The sequence below is a fragment of the Pezoporus occidentalis genome, unplaced genomic scaffold (assembly GCF_034315485.1).
Source record: "Pezoporus occidentalis ecotype Australia unplaced genomic scaffold, CSIRO_AGI_Poc_V1 ctg39, whole genome shotgun sequence".
In the NCBI taxonomy this organism is placed as follows: Eukaryota; Metazoa; Chordata; class Aves; order Psittaciformes; family Psittacidae; genus Pezoporus; species Pezoporus occidentalis.
The window spans coordinates 464,075-491,954 of record NW_026915713.1 but is presented as its reverse complement, the minus strand read 5'-3'; the positions used below and the strand labels follow the sequence as shown (position 1 = coordinate 491,954).

At 40.8% G+C, this 27,880-nt stretch overlaps 1 protein-coding gene and 1 long non-coding RNA gene across 15 annotated transcripts in view; one reads left to right on the top strand and one right to left on the bottom strand.

Annotated features, from left to right (window-relative positions):
* Nucleotides 1-8,156, bottom strand: part of PTPRK (protein tyrosine phosphatase receptor type K) — a 396,766-nt gene extending 388,610 nt beyond the window's left edge. For 12 of the 13 annotated variants that reach the window (XM_062632339.1, XM_062632343.1, XM_062632342.1 and 9 more), the window contains exon 1: nucleotides 7,724-8,156. In XM_062632339.1, coding sequence (XP_062488323.1) covers nucleotides 7,724-7,835 — 112 coding nt within the window. In that variant the 5' untranslated portion in view covers nucleotides 7,836-8,156. Of the gene's footprint in view, nucleotides 1-7,019; nucleotides 7,162-7,723 lie in introns of those variants that run through there. The other variant, XM_062632351.1, reaches the window with a different exon arrangement.
* On the top strand, nucleotides 8,152-20,804 carry LOC134170694 (uncharacterized). Of its 2 annotated transcripts, none has more exons than XR_009967336.1 (4): nucleotides 8,152-8,443; nucleotides 8,774-8,847; nucleotides 10,066-10,234; nucleotides 18,919-20,804. It is a non-coding gene; the product is annotated as an uncharacterized LOC134170694 (long non-coding RNA). The 2 variants fall into 2 exon arrangements; XR_009967337.1 differs by lacking the exon at nucleotides 18,919-20,804 and adding an exon at nucleotides 11,020-12,549.
* The last annotated feature ends 7,076 nt before the right edge of the window (nucleotides 20,805-27,880 follow it).

The window sequence follows — 27,880 nt, the reverse complement described above, 5'->3', positions numbered from 1 at the left end:
GTCTACCCACTGCTTTAAGGAGACATTGTCCCTGCTAAGGCCCAGCTCAGCAGCCTCAACTCTACAATCGCTTTATCTATCAACAGCAGAAATTCTCAATTAACTATTTTACAGAACTTTTTGTACACATTCCTTCAAATAAATCAAGTTACAGCAATATGCCATTAGATCATTGTTTCCATAGTAGGTATAATATTAGATCCCATCTGATATTTTTAGGCTGTTTAAAACAAAACAGTGCAAAGGCTGCCAAGGCAAAGATTTAGCCATGACAGGAACCACAGAACAGATTTCGTTAGATCAACAAATAAATGGTTACTAACTGAAATTCATATTTCGTTAATAAAAACTCCAACTTTTATGGAAATTAAATTTCAGTAACACAAAGAAAACCTAAAGGCCTGTATTGTTTCAAATTCACTGATCAATACTTAGCTTTTACATTTCAATAGACAAATGCAGCTTATTTACAGAGAACAGTGTCAGATATTAAGTCATGTAAAAGGAGTTCCTTAAGCACGTAAATATTCTTTATAATGGATAATTTTAAACTTAGTCCCACAATTTTAATGGTTATTGAGCCCCACAACATTCAGAAGGAAAAAAAAAAAGGATTTAAAATAGTTTCATGTCACCATCAGCTTTTTGAGTCTGAGGGTACATTGCTTATGTGCTGAGGGTTTGTGCACTTACAAAAAACCCTACAAAACAGCTATTCTTTTGTCATACTCAGTGTCTTAGGGGCATGTAACTTCTTTGCTTGTTTCTTTGTTTAAACACAGCATTGAGTTGACACAAATACTAATAGTCTCCTTTCAGAAAATATTTCTGCATGTTTCTGTTAGTTTCTAATATTTATACACTTCTAGAAAACACAAATATGACTTTCAGCTATCCAGCTTCCTGGTAAGAGTAGAGTCCAAGTGACTTTAAACTACATTGTAAGTATGTTCTATAGGTGACTTCAAATTGGGTAGTTGGCATAGTTTTAAACAATGTATAAAGTCACCTGTAGTCGAGGCTTACCAGGAAGTAGCTGGTCAGGAAGGCTGCTATTACCATGAGGTAATAGCCTGCCTGACCTACAAAATGAGGTGCAGCAAGACCTTATGCTCAGTCAGATACTGTAAAATTCTCACCAATGCCATTTACCACTCAACTGGCTCACCCTGGCCTTTAGAATTCATTTTCCCTCTTCTACCCTCATCCACATGTCTCATGGACAATCCTATTTAAAAACCCCACAGGATGGGGAAGGACAGGTGATGCAGAAAAAAAGGTGAAACTGCAGAACCCATCTTTAAACCAGTTCCTGCTGCACCCCAAACTGAATGTCACAACATCCTTTAATTCTAGCCCGGTATCCGGGTGTCACCTCCTCCAAGCCCTCTACTCCTTGTCATCACACCTGCTCTCTACTAAGTGCCATTAATAGGCCACTTATGGCTTATACCTTTATATAATGAATGCCTTAGCTATCTATTATAATGAAAGAATATATTTAAACCCAGTTTACTCAAAGATGCATGTCAGGGAAAGAGACACTAGCACTGTGTCATCAGTTCCCATGCAGTCAGCCAGAATGCAGCCACAACCACCTTCACTCAGTCTAACCCCTCCAGCTCCAGAAGGAACACCAGGCCTCTCCTCCCACCCCTCTCTGTGCCCTCCTCTGTGCCTCATCTTTGCACTTCTTAGACTGAACAAAGCGCTGCACAGCAGAGTATAGCAACAGCAAGATGCAAAACAACACAGGTTCACCTTACATAAGCTGTGGTGTTATTACAGCTTGTTGTCAAACTGAGTCATCCCACCATCAGCCCCCATCCTCCCATACATCAAATTTATGTGGCCACAAACTCAGGGATCAAAGGAAATTAACCATCTTTCTTCCCAGAAGATTCACATAAAGCTAAACCAACTCACCCACAAGCCACATGATGACCAGATCTAGCACAGACAAAGACCTGAGAGGCATGAAGTGATGGATATGCTCCCCTCTGTGGCAGCTGTAACTTAAAATTGGCTTAATGGCATCAGCACCTTCTGCCTGGCACTCCAAATCAGACTGCACACTTCTCAGGAGCAGCACTACAAAGGCATCTGTCCATGACAATAATAAACTGCGACAGATGAGATCCCATCAGCACATGAAAACATGAGGTATGTCCTGACTTACTCAGTATCAGGACTAAAGTAATAGTTTTGGAAGCTTCCTATTACACATTCAACACGATCTGTGTTGCAGAAGGAAGAGTAGGGATTTCGCCAAAACAGATGCTAATGAAAAGCAAAGCTGATACTCGGTGACGTATCCAACTCGTGAGAGGTTAGATAAACAGTCTTCCAGCTGAAGAGGTCATACAAAGACATCATAGATTCCAGAGCAAGAAGCAACTAACTAGGCAGCAGAATTGCAGTTCTCTGCATGTTAATTCAGATATTGTCAATCTTTATGTGCAAGAGAATAAACTCCTTTTAACTCGCTTATATTAACAGCATTTCAGAAAGAGGAGACAAGACTACAGTGCTAAGTATTAAACAGGCTAACTCTCCCAGAGATCCAACACAAGGTCATGGGTCATTTAAGAGCCTTGCTTAAAAGTTTTCACCTCACCTCACACCCCCCTAAAAAGGGCTGGCTAAAGACTCTCCCCTTTCCCAGAGTCCTGCTGCCCACTGGCACAGCCACCCCACAGACCATCATTTAACCACAAGATCTCAGCTTTCCAATAATAAAATATAGTTCCATAAAAGTGTCACCTCACAACTAGGAGTGGAACAAATGGTCAAAAAAGCAAAGCAAATGCCAGGCACTATTTCACTAAAGACAGGGAACAGAACAGAAATCATTATTAAGCACTGTATAAATCCTCTCAGATACCCTGAGCAATGTAGAACTGGAACAGAAAGAGAAGGCTGGTAAAGCACAAAAAGAAGATATGGAATAGTACCTTCACAGCAAGTGGCTACAAATGGACTTTTCTGACTAGAAAAGGAATGGTTATGGGAGGGTTGAAAAATGCTGTGTGGCAGGAAGAAGGTAAATTGAGAAAAATCACTAATTATCTTTTAGTAAAAGAGCTAAGAGATATTAAATAAAACTAGTAATTTCAAAAAACAAAGGACCATAGCTTTTTCCCATAACATATAGATTCCTTGTCACAAAGTGAAGAAGACAATAAATGCAATACAAGCTGAAGATGTTACCAGGAACGATCATGGTTACAAGAACTGTTACTGTGGACAGACAGTACTCAGAGGAAGTCACTCACCCTGCCAAAATCCCTCTCCCCTGAGTGTCCACCATCAGAGGCTGCATACTGGCCTAGGCAGAGCTTTGCCCCAATCCTGTGCAGATTTCTTAAACCCCTCCCTTTTTTTAATTTTAATTATCTCAAATGGATCTTAAGTAAGGGCAGGACATCTGCCTGTTTACACACCACTTATGTCGCTATGAAACTGATCAAGCAGTACCCTGATTTCTCAGACAAAGGGATCTAAACAAGCCTCCTGGGGTCGCGTTCGTTCTGGGCGCTTTCAGTTCCATCTGAAACAGCTAAGCGCCACTTTGAAAATGTATATATATTTTATAATTGTAATACTACAAAATATAGAAAACATAGAAAGATGAGTGATGGCTGAACCTCCAGTGCCATAGAAGAAGCTGAATATATAAACGAAAGGAAAACATTTGGGAAGGAGGGGGTAAAAGCGACAAAATAACTTCACTTTTAATTTTACCAATCTTCTATATCACTTGTCAATACATTTTAACAGCTTGGTGGAAAAAGATACTACTGAGAAGTCTCATACCTACACGCCTACCTGCGCAAGTGTTTCTTGTATATGACACGCAAATTGTAGCACATTCAAGGATAAAATCTCACTGAAACAACTTTTGCTCTTCTGACAGCAAAGGGCTAATTTGAGTTTAATTACTAAAAAAGTATTTTAAAGCATTTTCAAAAAGCCCTTAATTTCTTCTACTGTATGATTACAAGCAAATAAAAAAAGGTTTATTAAAATTTTTGTCTATTTCACTGTAAGTATATTTAATTACAAAAAATCCTTATAAAACAAATAACATCATCTACTTTGTAATACCAAATTTCTGTGTTAGATTCTCTCCCAAAGACAGACTGTAACAATTTGGGGGGGGGGGGGGGGGGGGGGGGGGGGGAAGGACACAGGGAGGGACAGGACGGAGGGCGTGATGTGTAGATTAATACAGAAATATTTACTCTTGCCTTTTCATCTGTGACACCATAACTACTTTGCATGAGAAAGTCTGAGGAATAACTACTCTAATAAAGGACTTGAAACTGTAAAACATACAGGCCTTCTTTTTACACTTAACTGTCCCTGTGGTCTTAAATCCCACACTTTTAACATCAGGTAAGCTGATAAGCTTCTAGAATTTTTTTCCTCATATCTTTCATTTTGTATTTTTAAAAAAAAAAGAAAATAAATAAATCACACAGTTGCACGGATACCATGGGAGGCAGGGTAAGGCACATTTCCATCAGCTAACTGGGAAGCTGGCAATGTTCTTAAAAAATTTGAAGTATTTTCTTTTTTCTCTCAAAATTTGAAGATGTGTAAACTGCTAATTTTTTTTTTCTTTAACGTAAGTTTAAACTGATCTGGCTGTGAAAACAAGCTGAACTTGTTCTTTATCAAACTGTAGGAGTTGCAGATGAAAGGAGGTGCTATATAAGGAATAGCTAGACTTCAACAGAGAGTGTGCTGCCAAAACATTTTGGCCTAGATTCTGACAGGCACTCACCCAAGTTGAAGGGTCATGGAAAGCAGCGGTGTAAAGAAACAATCTACAGAGACCAGAAAACATTACACTGTGGATTATGGTTGGGTTGGGGCAGGGGGTGGCAGAGAGAACCTGCTTGGGGGTTGGGGTTAGGTTTTTTTTACTGTTTGGGATATGTGGGGAAACACAAAACATACAGTGTTTCAACTATGTGCAAAGAGGGTGGAGATGGTACACAAGAACAACCTTTAAGAGGGCAACAAATTACAAGATGTATCTTGTTCTTTTTCCTAACTTGCCGCTGTTCCTTCTCTTGCCTTCACATTTGCTTTCATAGAATGTTATGAGGAAGAAGAGATAACAACCATCGCACACACACTCCTGAAAATGGCCAGCTTTCATGCTCTGTAATTTTGATTAGACCCTTAATAAACATATCAAAATTTTTACAAAGAAACTCAGGACCTGTCCAACGTTCACACTCTGGAGTAGTACAAAGGATCATCAAAAGGAAATATAAATCGAATTACAGTGAAAGAGAGATTTGTGAAAGGTCCAGACTGAATTAATAGCTTCATTAATGGCAAAGAAAAAGTAACTATTTAAAATTCTTACAATAAGATTACTAATAAAAGTGAAGCTAGAAATGGGCTAGATTCAGTTTAATATGGAAAAGTGCAGGCCATTAGATTAAGGTGAGGAGGGGTGAAAATGCAGTCAAAGGAAAATGCTTGAAAAACAGTACTGTTAAACAGAGGAGATGACTGAAGAAAACAGATGCTCCTGTGTGCACCAAACACAGAAATCTCTCACTGTAGGCTAAAGAGAGGCCTTTGATGGAACAGACACGTGAGTCCCAACACACACATCAGGGACTGGTTTAGAATAAGGAACAAAAACAAAGTTTGCGGCACTTGTCAAACCAAGAGCCTTCAAACCAAGATTAACCATAAGGAAACATTCAGCAGGGACATAGCTCTACATGTGAAAACTGAACATACTTCCGAGCACCATACCTTAAACTGAGAACACTGAAAGCACCAACTACTAACAAATATATCTCTCCAAACATTCAAGAAAGTCTGAGCAAGTCTCTAATTAATAAACCTCTGACCACAGAGGTTTATTAAAAATGTGCAACACATTTTTGATGCTTGGCAATAGAAACTAGTCTCTAGCTGCTGACATGCTAGACACACACACACAGAAAAATAATCTCATGTTTCCTAGATACAATTGTTCAACTCCTTGACAAGCTTCACCTACTCCAGTCAGAAGGACGCTGAACATTCTTTTCCACTTACCTAACACATACCCCACAGTACCAACCTGGCTTCTTGTACTTGCAACTCCAGCAAGGGCTGCGTGACACATTTTCAGCACAAAATACCATGAAACACATAAGTTATCAAAACTTCCTACTCTTCTTATGCCAGTGAACAAGCTCATAAGCAATATTTACGTAAGAGTCGCCTTTGGTGTTAACATCAGCCTGACAAGTTACAGCAACACAAAAATCATTGGTCTGATTTTAGTATGGCTTTGAATGAAGGTTGTTACGCTTGGGCATATTTTATTTTGGCTATTCCTACAACATACCAGCGGCATGCATGGTGCGCTTCCCTTCCCTTGGTAAAAGGCTTGCAGGCACTTACGTAATTTTACAATTCTGATACACAGACATCAAATGATACACACCATAGTCAGCCATATAGGAGGGATGTAATCTGTTCAAACCAACATAATTTCTCTTACTGCTTCAGCGCATTTTTTAATCGACGACACATTTCAAATGTCTCAATTAAAAACTAATTTACAGGAGAACTGCAGGACAGAAAAGGAGAGAAAAGCCTCCTGACTACACATCGTTCCTTATGAAAACCATGCTTCCAAGTCTCCCAAGTGTACTTTTATTAACAGCAGTTTTCAACTCAGTTACCCTACAATAAAGGCTTTGAACGCACCCAGTGCAACTGCAATGCTATTTTTTCAAATAACAGACCCTGAAGTCTACTTCAGCTAGCCCTTCGCGTAATACTCCACACCACAAACAACACGTTCACGATACAGCTTCACCACAAACAAACGAAGGACGCTTCATAAACTACAGCGGAGGGGTGGGGAGGGTGCCAGGGTCCGTAACACGAGCCCCCACTACTCTCACCGCCCTCCACCTGCCGGAGCTACCGACCGCTCGCCCCAGCCCCGCCGGGAGCTTTGCCCCAAGGCTCCCCCGGGGCCAACAACTCACCGCTGCACCGGCCGCAGCTCCCACCGCCCGGCCCCGTGGGCTTTTATTCTGCAAAACCCCATGGCGCGGGGCGGGAGTGAAACGAAGGGGTAAGAAATTCGCGGGTTTCAAACAAAACAGACGCCAGTCCATATGCTGCCTTCCCTCCCCTTTCTCGCCCGCCACTCTTTTTGTAGGGGGGGAAATCCCGGCAGCTGCCGGAGGCCAGGGCCGCGCCTCCCCACCCCACGCCGCGGGGCTCGGCGCCGCGCCCCGCTCGGTACGGGAAGCGGACGAGGCACCCCGATGGCTGCGCCCCCCGCGCCGGACAGGAAAGCGCCGGGAAAAGTTTGAGCGGAGGAAGGGGCGGTAGCAGCTCCTGCCCCGCCGGCAGCACCGACGCCACCTGGGAGGCTGGCCTGCGGGGAGAACTAGGAGGAAGAGAGGAAAGGGAGTTTGTGAGGCTCCCGAAGCCCGCGCCCTGCTCGCCCCTGCGAGACCCGCGCCGTGGGTCGCCCTCCCCGCCGAAACGCGCCCCACAGAGCGGCGGCTGGGGGGTGCATAGGAGCGGAGGGCAGCCCCACCACCTCTCCTCGGGGACGAAAGCCGGGTCCCAGTGCGACGCCACCCGCTCTCTCCCCTTCGCTCCCATTCCTTGGCGAACACCCCGGGCGCGGCGAGACCCCGCCCGCCCTCACCTGAGGGCCGAGCGACAACTCACTCACCTGCAGAGAGCTGGGCCCTGGCCGTCCCGAGCAGGGCGGGCGAGCAGCCGGCCAGCAGGGCGAGCACCGCCAGCAGCGGCAGCGAGGTAGTGGCGCCAGCCCCCCTGCCCATGCCGACTTGCCGAGAAGTTTCCGAAAGAGGCCGGGGCTGCCCCAGCCCTCGGCGGTGGCAGCGGGCTGAGCTCACCTCGCCCGCCCCGGCGCCTCGCCAGGAGACCCCCGCGCCGAGGGGCGCCCGCTGGCCCCGGGGCCGCCCGCTGGGGCAGCCGTCTGCAGCGCGGCGGCAACGGCACCGGCTCTCCTCGTACTCCGGAGTTACTTTGCTGCTGGGCGAGCGGGGAAGGGAGGGAGGAGCCGAGCATGCACGTCCAACCCCCACTCCCCGGCACTTGGCAGCGAGAGTGTGGGACTCCGGCCCGCGGCCCCGCACGGGCGCAGCGACGCACGGCAGCGCCTCCTGCTGCAGACGCGGGTGCCAGCACCGCCTCTGAGCGGCACAGCTCGGCTCTCCTCTCGTCGGCACGGCAGGGCTCAGCTATCCTCCCCCGCTCCGGCATGGCACGGCATGGCACAGCCTGGCTCAACGCGGCTCGGTCCGACGCGGCTCGGCACAGCACGTCGCGGCGTGCCGTCCCCTGTGGAGGGGAATCTGTCCCCCCTGGAGGAGAAGGAAGCGGCGAAGAGAGGCGAAAGCACTGGCCGAGGCGGGCGGGCGGACGGGTGGGGAAGCCGGGGTCGGTAGCGGGGCCGGTAGCGGCGGGTCCCGGGAGCTGCTTGTCCGGCCGCCTCGGGTGGGCTTTGCCGGCTGGTCCGCGTTATGGACCGGGTGGAGAGCGTTGCGCCGTCATCGTGCATCAAGCAGCCGGGCTGTATCTTCGAGGCAGGGTTTGTGGGGCTTTTTTCCTTTGCTCCCCTTGCTTTCTTTTGGCAACTCTTGTCTGGCTTGTGGTGCCAGCAGAGTCTGACTGCTCGCAATTGAACTGGTAATAAACAGCATTGCCCTTAATGCTATCGTTTCCACATGTAATAAAAGGCCAGCCCTTCAGACAGGTCTGTATGCAGCTATACGACACCGACACCGGTGAGCTGTGAAGCAGGATCTTCTCTACATATCCAGGCTCCAGGTATGCCATATAATACAGGCCTTTTTCTGTGTCTCCAAAAGCACTGCAGGTCCCTATGCTTTCAGCGCTTAGAACCCTAAAAAGCATTTGGAATGACAGATAAAGGCATGAGTGCTGGAATTTCTGTTTAAACAAGAATAATTTCTTCCAAATTTTTTAACCCGTGTTTTGTTAGTTTTTCTTTTTTGCATGTCAACTTGTAATTAGAGATGTTGTATAATGTTTACAACAGAACCTGAAACCACTGGAAACTCACAGGTTTTATTGCAAACTCGAAATTCAATCTGGGGTCATCAAAGGTTTGCTGTGATTCAAAATCCTTTCCAGCCAGTGTCTGGCAATTGATAGGTTTGCCTCTAAACCCCTCAAAGCCTTGTGTTTTCACAGCAAAAATGTGAAGCAGGACATTTTGCTTTGTTATACAAACTAACATGTACTTCACCACCCCCCACCCCCAAAAATTAATCAAAACAACCACGCACAAAAAAAAACACAAAAAAAAACCCACAAAAAACAACACCAACAAACAAACAAAAAAAAACACCAAACAAAAAAACCCAAAACCCAAACACTAAAAAAGCTCTACACCCGGACACCTCTGCACTTCATTTGGGTAGAGTGGCTGAAAAGCAACTTGTATGCTTACTGTGAACTATGAATTGATGTGCTTCAGTGAACCCTGGCTCTTTGAACTTCTAGAAGGATGGGAGCTCTGTGAGGTGGATCTCACAACACCTGGTGTTTCAGGAAAGATGGGTCACGTTCTGGGTCCAAGTAAACATGAGAAATTCTTCTGAGCCAGGTGAAGGAAGGAAGTGGGCCGGCCTGGCTACATTGCCATTTCTGTTTCTATTTGGAAACTTTTACTGAAAAAGACGAACCAAGTCATCTGGGTGTAGGGGTAGAGAGTACACAGGTATCTGATGCTGTCCCTTGTGCTGGGAGCTATAGAAGTAGTGAATGAATGGTTTGGAAGGGCAAGGGAGAGGAGGACTAATGCTCGCTTTCCCTTAAAGGAAAATCTTCCATGAGGAAGGACTACCTCCACAGCAGTCTTGCAGGTACCTCCTGTGGTCAGCACTGCAGTTTGCCATGTCCAAAGTGTGAGAGAAACTATTAGGTGATGGTGGATGTGCAGCACCAGGCTGCTGCTCCATTTCACTGCTGTGAGGTGATGGGTCCCACTGACCTACAGTCACCTGTGCTCTATCCAGACAGTTTCTGCATCTTCCAGTGGGTGTCTCTTGGGATTTCATCCTTTCCTGTTACTCACATTCCTGTTAAAAAGCAACAGAGATATTTTTTTATTGCTATTATTTCCTTGACTGGAGAGTTCAAGCTTGAGAGGCATGGACAAGATGCACACATGATCCCACTTTTCTTTCAGGTATGTACGTGGCAAACTATTTTGTGTAATTCACTCTGTGTCCTACTGTGCTTGGCATCCTGAGAAATACTTAAACTTGCCTATCAGGCTTGACATCATTTTTATGTTATATGACATGAATGGATTTATTTTTGTTCCAGCTTTTACATTTTTAGAGCTCTAAATGTTTTACAGTCTTTTGCATTTTCAGTTAAGTGCAAAAGATATTTATATTACCTTTTTCACATCTTTTTAAAAACTGAGCAAGCAACTTGTATACTAACAGTGAACCAAACATAACAGCAGAAAGATGGAGACACCCCCCAGTAAGGTCTTTCCCTTCACCCTCAGGGGTATTTAGAACTTGGGGAAGGTACAGTCTTTATCCTGATAATTATAACCTCTAAATAAAGTGTCAAATAAATCTCTGTCAAATTCAAGAAAGTTTGGTTCTGAAACTCTACGATGTGCTTCAGCCCTGTTTGCATTAACTGTTAAAACTTTCCTATTATACTTCTAGTTGTTGCTAAGCCCATCATAACACATTTTTTAACACAGGCTATCATTTAATTTTGTTTGTAATGACTGACAGCTGTCTAGAATCATATATAATCTCATAGTAAAATACCTTAAACTAGCAATATTCCAACGCTATATGATAGAATTCATATCTAACACGGTATTTTCCCATGGTATTTGAACAGTATGTAAAATGTAGCCAAATATGTATTCCTAACCAGTAAAAATATTTCCCCCTTCTTTTTTTTTGTTTTGTTTTGTTTTGTCTTGTTTTGTTTTTCCCCCAGGATCTTTTAACCATTCTCCTCAAGCACAAAGGGATTTTGAGAAATTTAAATAAAAATTTTCTAGCCAAGAGATCAGATAGTCAAGAATTCTCATTATTCTGACACTCCCACCCAACTTTTCACCCCTCTGCACTTTTGCTTCCTATGTGAAAATCTACTCACTTTATAAGCCTTAGTAAGATTCAAGCCCTTGAAAATCTGGTTGTTCAAGGTGGTAGATCCTAAAGAAAATTGAGAATTCTATTGACTCAGATTTTCTTGGTGTTCCCCAGTAATGCTCAGGCAGTGTCTTCATTGTATTTTGACTTATGTGAAAAAAAAAAATCTCCTTAAAATGTACTGCAAATTTTGATTAAATGTGTTATTTTATTGTCTAGTGCTCACACAAGCTTTTAGAGAACTTGCTAATTCCACAGGGAAACAGCAGCCAATGCTTTTGTCATAACAAACCATGGACATGTAGACTGGAGAGGAGACAATGCTGAGAGTCTTACTGATGCTTTTGAACAGTCTTCTTTCATACAGCTGCTTTTCAGATGCAAGTGTAAGGCATCCTAGAAAGGATGGAGTTTCACTGCTGCATATCATCTGTGCACAGGTGGACTATGATAATAGCTTCCGAATATGAGCATCTTACATTCACCCAGCTACTTGTGGCACATGATAAGAATAGGGCATACAACCTGGGAACTGCCCTCTGCCTGTTGGTCTGCAGGGGCAACTCTGCAGCTCACGTTCTCCAGCCCTCCTGTCATAAGAGCTAATGAGAGGTTTGGGTGATAAGAGAGAGCCATGTAGGATTTCCCATCCTGAGTCTCCTGTTCTTACTTGATTACCATTCTCAGCAATGTTCACTTTTCAGCCTAGAACTTCCTGTTCTTTACCCAGAGATGGGGTAGTACTTTGGTCTGCTTGTCATTTTTGCAGTTTTGATAAAATAGCCTGTGATTTTTAAAGAGGAGCACATTCCTATTATTGACTAAATCCTGTTTTATTTTTCTTTGATCAGACAAAATAGTTGACAACTGAAATATAGCACGGGAATAGCCTTCAAGGAGTCAAGCATAGCCTTGTCCTGAAATAAATTGTTTTACTGAATTTCATCCTTCAAAATTATGTTTTACTGTGCATTCCTTGTGTCAGGGTCCAGTCCAGAAAGAAACTGGCTCTGAGTTTGTCTAAGCATCAAAGAAACTTTTCTGTAAAAATCTCCATGTTAAGAGTCTCGTTCTGTAAGACGCTATTTGGCTAAGTGGTATCTTGCCAGGGGTGTTGGTTGATGAAAAGGCTCAACCAGTAGTGTCCACTTGCAGCCCAGAAAGCCAACAGTATGTTGGGCTGCATCAAAAGGATCATGGTCAGCAGGTCAAGGAAGATGATTTTCCTCCTCTACTCTGCTCTCCAGAGATCCCACCTGGAGTACTGTGTTCAGCTCTTGGGACCCCAACATAAGGAGGATGTGGATCTGTTGAAGTGAGTCCAGAGGAGGGCCACTGAGATGATCAGAGGGCCGCCTCTTCTGTGAACACAGGCTGAGAGAGCTGGGGCTGTTCAGCCTGGGGAAGAGGGGGCTCTGGTGAGATCTTAGAGAAGTCTTCCAGTACCTAAAGACAAGAAAAATTACCTAAAACTATGAAATCTGGAAAGAGACTTTTGACAAGGGCATGTAGTGATAGGACAAGGGGAATGGTTTTAAACTGAGAGAGGGTAGATTTAGATATTAGGAAGAAATTCCTTATTGTAAAGGTGGTGAGACACTGGCATAGGTTGCCCAGAGAAGCTGTGGATGCCCAACCCTGGAAGTGTTCAAGGCCAGGTTGAATGGGACTTTGAGCAACTTGGTCTAGCGGAAGGTGCCCCTGCCCATGGCAGGTGGTTGGAACTGGATGATCTTTAAGGTTCTTTACAACCCAAACTATTCTGTGGTTCTGTGATAAAGCAAGGAATGTCTTTCGGCATCAGCTAGTATGTGAAGCACAGTGTATCTGTGGGTGATTATGAACGCATTAAACTCCTCAGAACTATTTAGTTTCAAGCAAGCTCTTGCAACACATTTTCTGTATGTATGGGTTTAAGCAAATAAATCTTTCCACATTGCCTAGAAGCCTTTTACTAGTTATCTTCTACCCCCATGGCGTTTGTCACAGTTTTTGTGCTTGTATTCCTCATTAGAAATGTAGGAAGAAACATCACTTTTTTGAAACTGGGAAAGATACCAACAAGATGTAAGAAGTTTCTAAGGACTTGCAGAGGTGCATTGCTTTTCTGTACCGATTAGCCAAATCCTTTTAGATTATTATACTTGTACCTGCTGCTTGCAACAGTTTGAAAGCATGTGGAGTTTTAAATTCCACAACACTAAAGCTGAGCTTGAACTCAGTTGAAGGTTTTTGTTCAGGGTTTGGAACTGCTCCAAAAGGGCAGTCAATATGCCCTTCAAAGATTCATAAGAAACTGGGAGAAAAATGGACAAATGGCCTTAGGGGGTATGTTGCCACTGAAGTACAGCAGAGAAATTGATCCAAAATGGAGAATGGTTGAGTCAGATGAGGTCTTGCAGGTGTTAATCTGATGCAACGAAAACTAGAAGCTGATAGAAAAAGGATTGTAAAAGGATAATATATAGATGGGCCATCTAGAGAAATCATTTTAGCTGTGGCTTTCTGGGCTAAATAGTTCACTGTGATCAGTAGGATAAATCAAATAATATTGCTTCTGTTCCCTTACTAGATAAATCTGCATATATTTGTGGCTTAAATGGGTAAACATGCACATTTAAAATTCAGTGAGTAGGATGTTTGTAAAAAATTAATAGATGAAAAACAAATTGAAAGTAAAATCAATGTTGTCCAAAATCACACTTCACTTTTCATCCAGCTTTTACCTGGTCTTAGTGTGCTGTGATTGGCGCAAGCAACATTTTGTACATAAAAAGAAATGTAGGGTTGAGTAGTTTCCTCCTAAAAACCTTTAAAGAGCACACAGTTTGTGAACATTGTCAAATGATAGCCCCGAAACACTTCAATATCTCTTTCCTAGGCTTTTTTTTACAAGGTTTAAGTAATTTGGAGGTCGCAGAGGAGACATCTCATAAAAACCAGACATCAGAAAGGCACTTGTAAATGTCAAACCCTGGCCCCATTACCGACAAAAAATCTGATGACTTTATTTGAATGGTGTAATTCATCTAGAGAGAGTAATGACATGCAAGTTGTCCATAGCCTCAAGACCTTTCACAGTGCTGTTACGTCCAGTTGTACTACATTCAATGATCAGTTTATTAAGGGGCCTTGGAGGCAAATTAATTATTTAGATGTACAATAAATTGAGAATTCAGTCTTCCCTCACTTAATGGAAGTTGCATTCTTGAGATTACCGTTATATCCTCAATACCAGCCATTGTTGAACTCTTATCTGAAAGAAGACTTATTTGAAAAAACCTTGAAGTGAAATAAAGTTCCTATATCAAAAATTACTTTTAAGTAACACAGAGCTCTGTAGTGTTTAGCACGTCTGCTGGGATCAGTAGTGATTTTGTTTTGCTTAATGTAGGCATAAATGTCCAATATAGGTTACTGCAAAGCCTGTTACTGAAATTAAAAAAAGCTAGGATTGGCTTGGGGGAAAACAATTACTCTTCCTGTAATAATTGTTGGTGTTACAGTGGTGCACTCAAAACTTTTATGAGATCTGAATTCTTACATGTTTCCATCTCTTCTTGTTAATTGGAAATTGATACATATGAGGGTAACTGATGAGACTGCCTGAATATAAAATGATCTAAGGAAAACAACCCTGAGCATAAACAAGCACAAGAAAGTGACAATATAAAACACATTACCCATTCCTCCGGCACATTTATCTGTTAGAAAGGAATATATTCATATTCTTGCTGTTAACCAAGAGATGGCTATGATTTGAATAAGAAAGAGGCTCAAGAAGCTCAGTGTATGATTCAACCTTACCTTCACAGATTTTAATGATAGCCAGGAATGAAAATTGAAATCTGCAATCTATCAGGCCAAACTCAAGAGAACAAGAATATAATTAAAGAGATTTCGAGTTCAGCATTATACCCACATTTATTTTTGCAATCTCACTCGCTAACAACTGAAAGGAAAACTGGAATCCAACTATGTGTACTTCGTACCTATGACTACACTGCTGATCACTGATAGCCCACCTGAAAAGGAAAGGTCACATCTGGCAGGGGTTTTCTATCATTACTTGCAACAGGGCAGGGAAAGATGCTAAGCAAAATATAGCCCTCTCTTCTTCAGCCTACCATGTAAATTTGTCAGCTGGGTCAGGGATGTATGACCATCCAAAGAAGGAGGAATGTATATTGAATTATTTCTTCATCTTATATAAAACTGAGGAAATGCTAATGCTCTGAAGGTAATTCTGCAGAAACAATTGCTGAAAATTCATGGGTGCCATCCTCTCTGTAGTTTTAGGCAGATTTCATCCCTGAGGGAAATTAATGGAGTGACATTAATACATACTCAGCAGACTCACAAGTCACAACTGACATCTGGTATAGTGATTGCTCGTGTCATTCCACAAAGGCCTTCTCTATTAGAACAGTCTTTCATAAGCCGCTACTAAACTTTTCTTCCAAAGTGGAAAATCTCATCAGATAGATCTTACAAACTCATAAAGACTTTGTCTCTGGGGTCTAACAGCTATTTTCTGGTTGCGCTTAGAATATTACTGCCTCACTTCTGTGTACTTTAAGATTTCAGTGTGACTTTCAGATATCTACCATAAAGCCCCAAATTTCCTCTTTTATGTTCCTTCATTTCAGAGCTGAAGTATTCTCTTCAATTCCCAATTTTTAAAATAAGCTACTAAAATGGAAAAGGCTACCCTCTCCCAGAATAGATGTGTATATATCTTATCCAAAGTAGGTTTACTTCTGCCCCAAGAGTTTGTCGGCAGTTGAATTATCGTTCTCTCTCTTTGCTGAATGGCAAGTGACTCACTCTGAATTACTGTATGTCAGGATGCTGGCACCATGTGTAAAGTTAGTTTTCAGATCTAAATTTAAAATTTTCATATATCCATTTCTTATTTCCAGTTTAAGTTGTGCAATACCTGGAGTATGTCTTCTTTCTCTAGAATAAGTTTATATGAACAAATTAGAAAAGTTGGAGAAAAGAGTATCCTGTCTGAGACAGGATACTGTAATACATTTAGTAGTAATTTTATTAGAGTCTGGAAAGTGTTGAAAAGCAAAATCTCTGTAGAGCAGAATTAGTGGGGTTTACATGAAAACTTGTTATAGAATTTCTGGTTTCCTGAAAAAAGATTCACAGTCATTTATGTGAGAAAGAGGTTTTACCTGGCTTGATTGTTCATTTTAGTTCTAAAAATAGATCTTCACTTGCAGGACCAATAGATCTTTGCTTGCAGGGCCAAGCAAAATTTCTTTACAATTTATGTAGAATAACCTGACAGCTTTTATAATGAACTCGGTTGCTTTTTTAACTCTGTCTGTACTGGGTTGATTCTATATTGTCATGGCTATGCTCACTCAGTCGAGCTGTACTGCTGTCCATTTTATGTCAATGATGACCAACTAGGGAACAGAAGAACAGTTCAAGAATAATATGGTAAATGCAGTGCCAATCTTCTTCAGCTGTGAAAAATATATGGTAAATCACCATCCTTTTATGTGCTGTAAATAAGTCCATATACTTTGTTTTGCCTAACTCCTTCCAAATGCCACTTCCTCCAAACAAATCACAGTCTTCAGGTTCCCATCAATATTTGCTTGCAGACTGAAATTGTTTGTGGATCTTCCTTTAGCCTACAAGAAAGTAGTTTCTCCAGGTTCAGCAACTGAATCGGTACATTTTACTGTTGCACTCTGCATTATCCCATCCTGTTCTTGAAATGCCATCTCTTCTGCATAGGGGCAGTTCAGATACAAACAGGAACCCTACATCCTTATTGTGCTGATAGCAGTAGTAGCACTGATGAAGTTTGCAAGGTGATGTTCCTGTCTAAAGGACTAGTCTTTTTTCACCTCAAGATTGGGTTTGGTAGCTTATTATCTTCCTAAGTCAAAACTGCCCCAGGAGACCTGAGGAAATCTGTAGGAACTCAGCCTTTTTTTCTCCATGTTCCAGTCTATTCCTCTCCCTTATTGGCTGCTCATCCTCTGGAGAAGAAGGGCAGGGTTCTCTTCTAGGCTCAGACATCTCAAGGAGGTGTTTAAGAATGAATCTGTTCCCAGAAAAGTGTATCATAGTAACTTCCAGTGGACCCGAATTTGGGGCTTTCTAAGTCAGCAAGATTTTGGTCTCCAGGAAATTCCAAAATACTTTTAGGTTCTGTTCACAATAATTTGGCACATTTGTCTAATTTTTGGTGTCCAAAAGAGAGGCAGTAGCTACTTGTTTGCTCCCCTTACAGTGCTCACTTGAGTGCCAGCATTTAATGACTGTTGAGTATGTGACACCAGTATAATGATAGCACTAGTGACAACACCACTAAACCAACAATATCATTAAATCATATTCCCAGAGCATATGATAGACAATGATGAAGCAAAAGAAGAAAACTATGAATACAAGTGATGCTTGTCTTGGAGAAAATCACTAATTTATTCAGCAGGAAGAAAAAGACAATTATCAAAACCCCTGCAGTTTCTACAGATGAAAGGTTAAGATTCCAATGAACTCCATCTAACTACAGGTTTTATTTGGACTTCAGGTCTAGTTATTTGGTTATTTTTATATAATCAACTAGCACCAGGTCCAGCAACACTGGCTCTCCATGTGGTACTGTGAGTAGTCTCACTGAAATCAGGGCCTCATTCATTTAATGGCTTGCTAGATTGGGCCAGATCTCACAACTTCCTCTCCACCCTTCTTTCTGAGGGTGTTTTCAAACAATTTGGATGAGAAAAATGTATATTAAAACACCCTAACTGGTAAAAATACAAAGTACCCCTCGAAATTGCTGAGATTTCAAGGTTTAGCTTTTAAAGACACTGGAAGGGATGATTTGTTTGCTTTCTGTGTAACATGGTCAGTAATAGTGTCATCCAACAATACCCACATTGCTGCGCAACTAACCCAAAGGTCTAAAAAGATATTCAGCTTTATTTTAGTAGAGTCTAAGTCTTTAACTAATGCTCTGCTCATAATAGTTTTCAGTGACTAATCAACTTGATTTTGAAAATGTGTCAAGCTTTAAGTTCCAAAAAGCGTTCTTGACAATATCTCTCTAAATTAGTCTTTGCTTTTGCCTACATTAATTATTGTTTTATCTATATACTATAGCTCTCAGAGGGGGTTGTCAGTAATAAAATTATGAAAAATATATTGTTAGCAAGCACTTAAGTTAAAATTAATTTTACTGTAATTTTTTAATCATCAACTGTCAGGGATTTGAGTCATGCCTGATTTACAATGAAATCTGCATTTCTGACACCTAAAGAAGGTAGGTTATTCTATAATTCTGTGATTGACTTATACTAACAAAGAGTACTCCAACAAGTCCTTGGGATCACAGAGTGGAAGCCTACCTATCCAGTCATAAATTATAAGCAATCTCATTAATTTTTTTTCAGGTTAGCACATGAAGGGGTTTTTATAACCACGGTTGCTATAAGGCAGGTAGAGTGCCTAGCAGCATGCACAGATTCCAGAGAGGTTTGTGATCTTCTTATCCTGCTGTGTTCAAAGTTTCAAGGATTGTCTTGAAGCGAATGTTTGATGGATAGCATACAGTGCTCTTCCAACCGGCACTGTGAGTCATAGCATTGTATATTGTACCAGTTTATTCAACTTCCTCAGACTAGCATATCCCACACAGAGACCTAGGTGTTTCTTTTTCCTTTCTCTAAGGACAAACTTTCTGATTCTACTTTATATTCTTTATCCACAGCTTGTGAAGTGGAATGGAGTTCCAAATGGGGAGATTGTGACTTGACTCTGCTTCTCTTTTTTCTTTTTTTCACATGGAGAAATAAGCCCTGATTAATGAGTTTCTGTTCACAGTGTTCTTTCTTTTAAAAGGCAAAACCTGTTCTCTGTATGTGTGGAAGATGACAGATTGACAGCCCTGGGAGACTGGAAGCCCTCTGTTTATCCCAAGTACACGTACAGCACAAATAGTAAAAATGCAACTTTCTGTGAGCTACCCAGCCAATGTATTTCAGCCCTGATATACATGGCCAGGGAAACATTCAGGACACTAGAGGTTATTTTAGTTATCTAGGCTATGTGGTTCTTTGTCTTTGCCAAAGCTAGTCACCACTGTGATGGCAGTTTCTGTGATCTGGATGTCTGAAAACATCAGCTTTCATTGAGCAGTCATTAAATGGTAGTGACTTTCATTTAAGACTGATCTGGTCTGAGTCTGAACTGTGTTTCATAGAGAAATGCCTTAATATCTTGTTTCTGATCACCTGAGCCTTCCAGCTGCTCTGAGTGTCCTTTTTTCAAAGGAAGAGAGGTTATATTTTGTATTTGTTTGACTGGGGAAAGGGTTCTTAGCTGATGGTACACGAGGCTGATCATATTCATTTCACTGCTTTGGCACTTCTTTGAAATTTATAGGGATATGCCATGAGTGGTATATCATATTTTTGTGACTCTTCTTGCATGGCTATACATTTCTGTGAGTTCAGAAGAAATAGCTAGGGGAGCAGCCTGAGCATGTGACAGTGAATAACATACTGAATGAGTGGTTATTTGCACACTGATTATTGCAAGAGATTTTCACAGATGTAGATTAGGAGGATTATAGATGGTAAAAAGCTTCAGTACCATTTTAGAAAGTGAGACACTGGAGATGTAAATGAGGAGATATTCTTAATGATCAGTTTTTTTGGCATATTCCTGTTTCAAGGAAGCCAACACAGCATTCTGTGGTGGGGATAGGAAAAGGAGAGCGTTGGTTGGGCATATGGCTGTCTCGGGACAGCAGGCATCAGTGAGGGAAAAGATGAGATTGAGGTAGGAATACTCTTGTGATCAAAGAGAAATAGAAGGAAGTAAGGAAGGAAAAAAAAAATGCAGAACAAAGGTGACCAGAGAAACTCCCCAGGACCTTTTTTTATACCCATGCCTGGCATTTAGTACTCAGAGAGTGAGTTTAAAATTATGTGACTGTGGTGAATTTTGGTCAAGAATTTGCTCAAGCAGCCCAAATGAAATACACTCTTCCCCTCCCCCCCTTCTGAAAAAGAGATTCTGTAGAGGCTTGGTGCAAGGAGCTCAGCAGTTGCAGAAATTACTGAGGGGACATTTGGTCTTTGTGAACATGTGGTGAAGTGCTACCTTGCACTACTATGGTGGCAGTATATGATTAATATTGCAATTAATAGCTCATGTTCCTCCCCTCTGCACCCAGATACTGAGCTCTTTGAAATCTGATTCAGGAGATCTTGCTGCAGTTGCAGTGTTCTAGGTACAATCCCCCTGTGCTTTTATAACACTGTAATTAATAACTTAATGCTATTCTATTCTCAAAGTCCCCAAATGTTGGTTTTTTTTTTCTGTTTTTTCTCATTCTCTACAAATAAAATTTGTTTCAAAGATGTGAATATTCTCTCCATGTCAATGAAGGTCTATCTAATACTGAGCTCTGTTATTTCTGTATTTCCACATTGAACTCTAGAGTATGACAGCAATTCCCTCGATCTTTGAAGACAAGAAGGGAACTCATACCCTGAAAAATTGAAAGACTCTTGGCCATTGAAGGTCATTTAGAAAATCTTTCCATTCAGCTCTAGAATCTGCACAAGCCCAAACATTTCACATATATGCCTGATAATAATATTGACAATTTTTCCTCCCAGAATGGCCAGTACAAGTATCTTCATGCCTCATCTATGAACAGCATGTCCTATCAGGAAAATCTCTTTTCCCAGCAACCACGAAAAATATTTGCTGTTTGCAATTTCATGTGCTATCATGTGATAACAAGACTTATTTGGAAAAACTCTGTTGGTTTTCATTCTTATAATTACAGTGATTACTTAGCTGTCTGTTGAAATGTTCTTTGGTCCCCAAGGCCATTTTTATATAAAGCTAAACTCAGTAACAAGTATTTTTATGTCTTACTTGAATAGCTATTAACATATGAAGTTCTTTTGCTATTTGTAAACTTTTCTATCAGCTCAGTTAAAATTTGAAACATAAATTTAGTTCAACTAGCATCATCTGAAGTGTATGTACTTCATTTTTACATTCATTTTGTCAGCTATACATCCCCCATACCATATGGTATAATACTCTCAAAGAGAAGCTAAATCTTTTCTGCACAGTAATTGTTTTTATTTCTATTAAAAGAGAAAGGCACAAATAATAGGTACAGTGAAGTCATGCAATCTTTGGCATGTCACTAAATCCTTGATGTCTATTAAATCCCCTCCTAAACTTGCAATTCCCTTGGCAGAGCACGTAGGAAGGCCTTTCTCCATCTGCTGTTTTTGCTGATGAGATGCCAAATGGCTTTACAGATACTCTCATAGCAAAGGAAGGAAATGCAATTACAAGAATCATGCTCTTAAAAGCACCATTTGGGAAAGAAAAAAAAAAGGATGTGATTTTATATATACTAGATCAAGTCAGAGAATTATTACAAATGATGTTCATTTACAATAAAAAAGAGTAATAACTGATTTTTGTATATTGGTGTATATAAAAGATGGTGTTAGAAATGTCCATCATTCTCTGCTAATTCAGCTATCCTCTTGCCTTCAAACTTACTGTTTAGAACAGAATAAAAAAAATAGCTTTTATCAAGTTTAAACAAATATAGAACTAACTGAATCGTATTATTCTAATGAGAGGACCACAGCTTTAAATGTTGCGAAAATGTTAAATCTCAAAATCGTCATAAATATTTGCCTCAACCTCATCTAGAACAGCTTTACACAATGGCATTGTATTGTTAGATGCATGCATGCGGATGTGCTTTCAAAACAACAGCAAATTGTTACAAAAGACACATTACTTGTTTTGCTCCTTTGTAAAGCAGTGGTATAGAATGAAAGCATTCCCTTAGAGACTGAAATGATAATTATACCTTTTTTTTTATGGTAACACGTCTATACCCAATATCTGGAGAGAAGCAGCTGACGTCTTTTGACATTTTTATTGACTTTTTTCTTTTATTTTTTTACACAGAAGTAAACATGACAAACAGGGTTCAAGCAGTTTTAGACTGGGATTTCTTTCATATTCACAACCATTTGCTGTAATTGAAGTACAATTTTAAAAGCATCAAGCTGCTGAAAGAGTGTCTATGAAAATAAAACTCTCTTTGTGAACCAAAGGTGATACATTTCCTCTGTTCTCGAATACAGGTGTAAATTGAAACACAGTAAAACTAGCAAGAGCAAACAGGAAAAGAATTAAAACACTATGTCTTTGTTGTTTCATTATTTCCTTTACTATGGAGTGCAATCAATACTTTACAACAGGGTTAATACGGTCTCTTCAAACATGCTATTATTCTTTCAAAATAGCACAATAACTTTATTAGTTATGCTGTCTGCAGTCTTTCCAATGTGACAGGATTGTGTGGGTGTTCAGATTGTAAGTAATTTTCTTGGTGCCCTCTGTTGGAGTATTTTCCACAACTGTTAACAATAGCAGCCAGCACCACACAGCTGCACAAAATTGGAGTGGTGGAAGTTCTAATTCTAATTAGTATAATTAACACAAATAAAAAGAGTCCCACACTGAGAGACTTACTGTTTCTGCTTAGTAGTTATTGAATATTCAGATTCCACATCTGCCAGTTCTTTATTATTCAAGTGAGATTGTAGTGGGTGACTGACTTCTTTCCAGCTTCAGTAACATTCAGGTGCACTGAAAGGTATTTTAAAACATATCCTTGAGACTGATCTGGTAACCAGTTGTTAGCATTCTTTCTTGTACCTTACCTTTGGGAAGCATCTGTTTTGTAAATAAATAAATCTGAGTAAGCATTGGCCCCTCCTTGGTGTAGCAGTACCTCCTGCTTATGGTTTCAGATGATTTCTGCGATCGCAAGGTAAGAATAGGGATTACTTCCTTTACAAAAGAATCAGGGTTGAGCAAGTTTAGAAATAATCCATGTGACCAGCTATACTACTGTATCAAACACCTCAGTGGTCAGCAGCCAGCCTTGGGGGTTAGGGAAGAATGCCAACAAGCTTATTTGCTTGATTTGAATTAAGAGACCTGAATATCCTAGTGACTCATTTCAGAACTGTCTTAGATCCCATGGTGCCAGGCCTATCTTCCTAGGTAACTATGTCAACATCCTAATCCTGGGTGTTGTGGTTTAAACCCTAGCCAGACAGCTTGTTCACTTACTCCCAGTGAGTGGTACCGGGCTGAAAGCAATCAAGGGCCCCCCTGGGGCTCTCCCCTTTCCCACTCCCAGAGGGACAGGGAGGAGGATTGAAAGAGTGCAACTCCCACGGGTTGAGACAAGAACAGTCCAGCAACCAATGTACAACACAAATAATCACCGCTACCACCAACAATGATAAGAGAAAATAACAAGGGAAGGGAATACAATACCACCTGCAGAGAAACGAGTCCCACCCGGAAGCCGGTGTCCTTCCGGGTAACTCCCAGTTACCCCCCAGCCCGGCCATGACGTGCTGTGGTATGGAATACCTCCCTGGCTAGCCCGGGTCAGGCGCCCCGTCTCTGCTTCTTCCCTGCTTCCCCTCCTCGCTGGCAGAGCATGAGCCTCACAAAGACCTTGGTCAGGGTAAACATCACTTAGCAACCACCGAAAACATCGGTATCACCAGCACTGTTCCCAGGCTGGAAGTCAAAACACAGCACTGCACCAGCTACCACGAAGGAGAAACATGACTGCTACTGCTGAACCCAGGACACTGGGCAAATTTTTTTTTTTTTTAATCTTGCTCAGGTCTTGGAATTCAAACCCCTTGCATGTCACTATCTCCACCTATAATCCATCGTCCCTGTACCCTGGCAGAACAGCCTTTCATTTGTCTTTCATTATACATATCACTGTAATAAAAGGTCAGAAATATCAGGTACTTGCTTACAATGAGAAGTACCTTAGCTACAGTAGCTGCATTTGTGTAGCAAAGTGCTACTCAGCACTACTTTGTTATGCAGAGGAATACTGAGTACCATTCAGTATTACTGAAGAGAATTGTTACCTGTATGGCTGGTCCCAATGGACAAAATACAGCAGACGTCATAATCTGAGAGGGGGTTAGTTAACACAGAAAGATAGATGTGCTGGCTGGTGCTTATGAAAATGAAAGAATTGAAGAGAATATTATCTTTTGCAACTAGGTCGGTGTTGGGCTGCCTCACCTGCCAAAGTCAGAAATGGTCATATCTGCAGATAGATAGAAAAAGGATTTTTCTATTCCTTTTCTTGTCAAGATTGAGTCAATCATCATGTGACAGACCACCCATGTGTAAAAAGATGTATGTCTGGTGGGAGCTGATACGGAACCTGCAGAAGGGTTTATTGGCTTTGAAAAGCAAGTAATTTTCCATTAATACTTCCTGTAAAGGATAAGGACGTGATACCTTACAGATGAGCTGTAATTAGGCCATTATTTGATGTCTCAGATGCTGCAGCTGATAACTGTGTCTTATTCTAAATTGCCCTTTCATCTTTCAGTCTGGCTTAATGTTTGGATATAGCACTGAATGAATCACTCATATTAATTAATCATCAATATATTAGCTGCATGAGTTGTTGTTTATTATTTCTTCCCTCTACTTTGGCTTCACCTCAGATATCCATCATTAATAGTAAACTGTTTCACAGAAGCAACCATTTACAGTCAGGTACTGTATAAATATATATATAAACACAAACCCACAAAACACATAAATGAAATATGGAATTAATAAATTAATAATAAACCCTGGTCTGAATCTCTGTAACAGCTGCTAATTCTCAATATAGGATTTATTTCTACAACTTACCTCTCCCTAGAGGTCCAAAGAACATGTATGTGGTCCGAAGTACAAGTATTTCTTCAACTGTTTTTAAACTAAAGGTTTAAGTATAACATTTGTTGTAGCCCTTTTCATATAAAAGCATCTAACTTTGACACTTACATAATTATTAGGATTGATATGTCACAAATGTACATTGCTCAATTATAATATTCTGAAATATTCATTTGGGGTCCAGTAATTCATCTGTGAATTACTTTACTGTGACTCACTTCTTTCCAAGTGTTTCTTACATGATCCTTAAGTAGTTAGCAAGAATCAGCTGATCTGAACTGGAATAAGTAGTCCTTGGTAAGGGTCTCCTAAAAATGACATATTCCCCAAGAACTACAAAGAGAAAGGTAAACTTACATACAGAAAGAATTAAACATACAAATGTATTAAAAGTGCACAAGCATCAGTGAATTAATATGTTCTCATACATACATTCTTACTGAGAACTGAACAGAACTTGGGAATGAGAGACTGAGATGTTTGCAAGGGTCTTCTGAAGGATGTAAATGGATAGGACATTATTAAAAAAAAACCTGAGAGCTGGAAGAGAGAAAAAAAAACTTACCAGGTTTTCCGGAGGGCTGGAAGAAAATGAAATAGCAGCAAGTAACAGAAGTTAGGAAGGCTGCAGGAATATGCAGGCAGAGTGACTGCCTGATGGGCTTTTGGCTGTTACCCGCTGTGGAGCTGAACATCCAGCAAGGACTGAGGGCCTAGGTGCAAGTAAAAAAGGAGTGAGACAACTCCCAAGGGGAAAGTTCTGGAAAATTTCATCTAGGGTAAACAGGAAGGCAGAAGATTGAAAAGACTCGTTAAGGCAGACTAAGAATGAAACAGGGGAGAGTGCAAATGTCCTATAGCTGCAGTGAACTCTGTAGTGGTGGGAGAGCACTGGATGCAGATTTGTCCTTCTAAAGCACTACAAAGGGTCTATTAAAGTGGTATTTTGTTTATAGTTAATCAAGGCAAATGCAAGCCAAGTTCTGACTGATTAGTCCTGTCAGAAGCCTGGCTTCTATGTGTCAAGTATTTGCACTTCGTTAACCAACAGAAATGCCCGGACAGCATTAGGCTTTTGTGTTTGTTTTCCCTCCAACTGGGTGATATCCTTGGTCTAAAGGAGATAAAAGTATTAGGTAAGAAGTGTTAAAATACATTTAATTATGCTGCATTTAAACCTGCAGTTAGCCTGATGGAGGTCATACAGTTAAAAAAAAAGAAATTATCTATCAGATAAACACAAAACATTCTTGTGGGCTTTTTTGGTTTTTACTTTCCTTAAGTGGCTGCTTGCATGGATCTCTGTCAGGGCATAGTAAACTGGAGCAGAGAGATATTACCACTTCTCAGTACCTGCTAACAGGTTCTGCTGAACACTAACAGAAGATAATTGTATGCTCACTACTTCACTGCTGTACAAAGTCGTTCAGGTAAGCCTTATCTGACAGTCACCTGAAGCAGATCAGTTCGGAAGGAAGCAGGTAAGGCTTGTCCCCTTGATCCACACCACCAGCTCTGCGGAGTGCCAGGAGGTGTCTTAAAGCACTTAGTTTGAAAGTGAGTGTCTGTGTCTTACACAGTAGGTGTGGTGGTGGAATACTTTCTGTTTTGTTCTTCTTTCAGTCTTGCTGTAGCCAGTAACAACTTGAGTCAGTAGCAGTAAAGATAGAAAAATAAAATTGTAGCTAGTATACCATATGTTGATTTGCAGCTAGGATGCAAACCCTGCCTTCAATAACATCTGTGTGAAACAGCTCTGCTATCCAGCTGCCATCACAGTTTTCTCTTTGGGAAAGGAAAATATGTTTCTGTATCTGAGTTCGTTTGAGGTACAAGCTCCAGAGGGGCCAGTTCTAGCATTATGTTTTCTGAAAACTTATACTAATCATCAGTAAGACTTCGGATGTACCAGTAAAGCTCGTTATATGGAATGTCACTGTACTAAATATTTGGTGTGTGCTTTCTGTGAAACAAACCTATTTTTTGACCTCTTAGATTTAGGTGCAATAGATGTATGCCCCTCCTATAGCTTCGCTGAATATCTACTGTTGCATATAACTGGTCAGTGGATTCTGTGGTTTCATGGAAAGGAGAAAATACTTAACTAATTAAATTAACTAACAAAGATTGTGAAAAGCCCTGAACTTTCCAGAACTGAGGCTTTCATGTTGAGAATTACTGTATTATAGGCAGTAGTTTTAGAATTATCATAGAAGTGTGTCTCATGGTTCTTTAGTTAAGCTGGTCACAGCATTTCAGTTTTTTTTTTTCTATTTAAATTTGTGGTTTCACAAGTGTGTCATTTAAACGTAACATTTTGAGAAAGGGTCTCCTATCATTATTAGCACAAGCACTGTCATGGAGGAGCTCTAAGATCAGTTCTGTTTTCTGACGACTCAAAAGGAAAGATTACATGCCTCTGAATTCAGAGATTTCCAAATAATCTAGACATTAAACTTGCAGGGGAGACGTCATATGTCTCATGTTAATAATGTAGCAAATGGACTCATGCCTGCTTCCTGAGTAAAAATGTACTTAGTCCAAACATCATACCAATCACGTGGTAAGATTCAGTGGTTTTACCCTGTTGGACTATAGTCATATTTTTAAAGACACAGTCATTATATTAAACTTTTTTTATAATCTATAAGTATTAGGAAAATCAGGGGTATATCTGGATTTCCTCTTTCCAAAACACTGGAAAAGTTGCAGTAAAGAGCTATTGCTCCTTCATCCTTTTCAAGGAACAAACATATCCAGTTTTTCTGCCTGTTGCCTGTGATCCTTATTGCAAGCATTTACACTCTGCATGTTTCTATGTCTTTCTTTGCATGCTGGTTTTTAGTATAATTCAAAATAAAACAAACTAACAAAACCCACCCTCAAAGAGT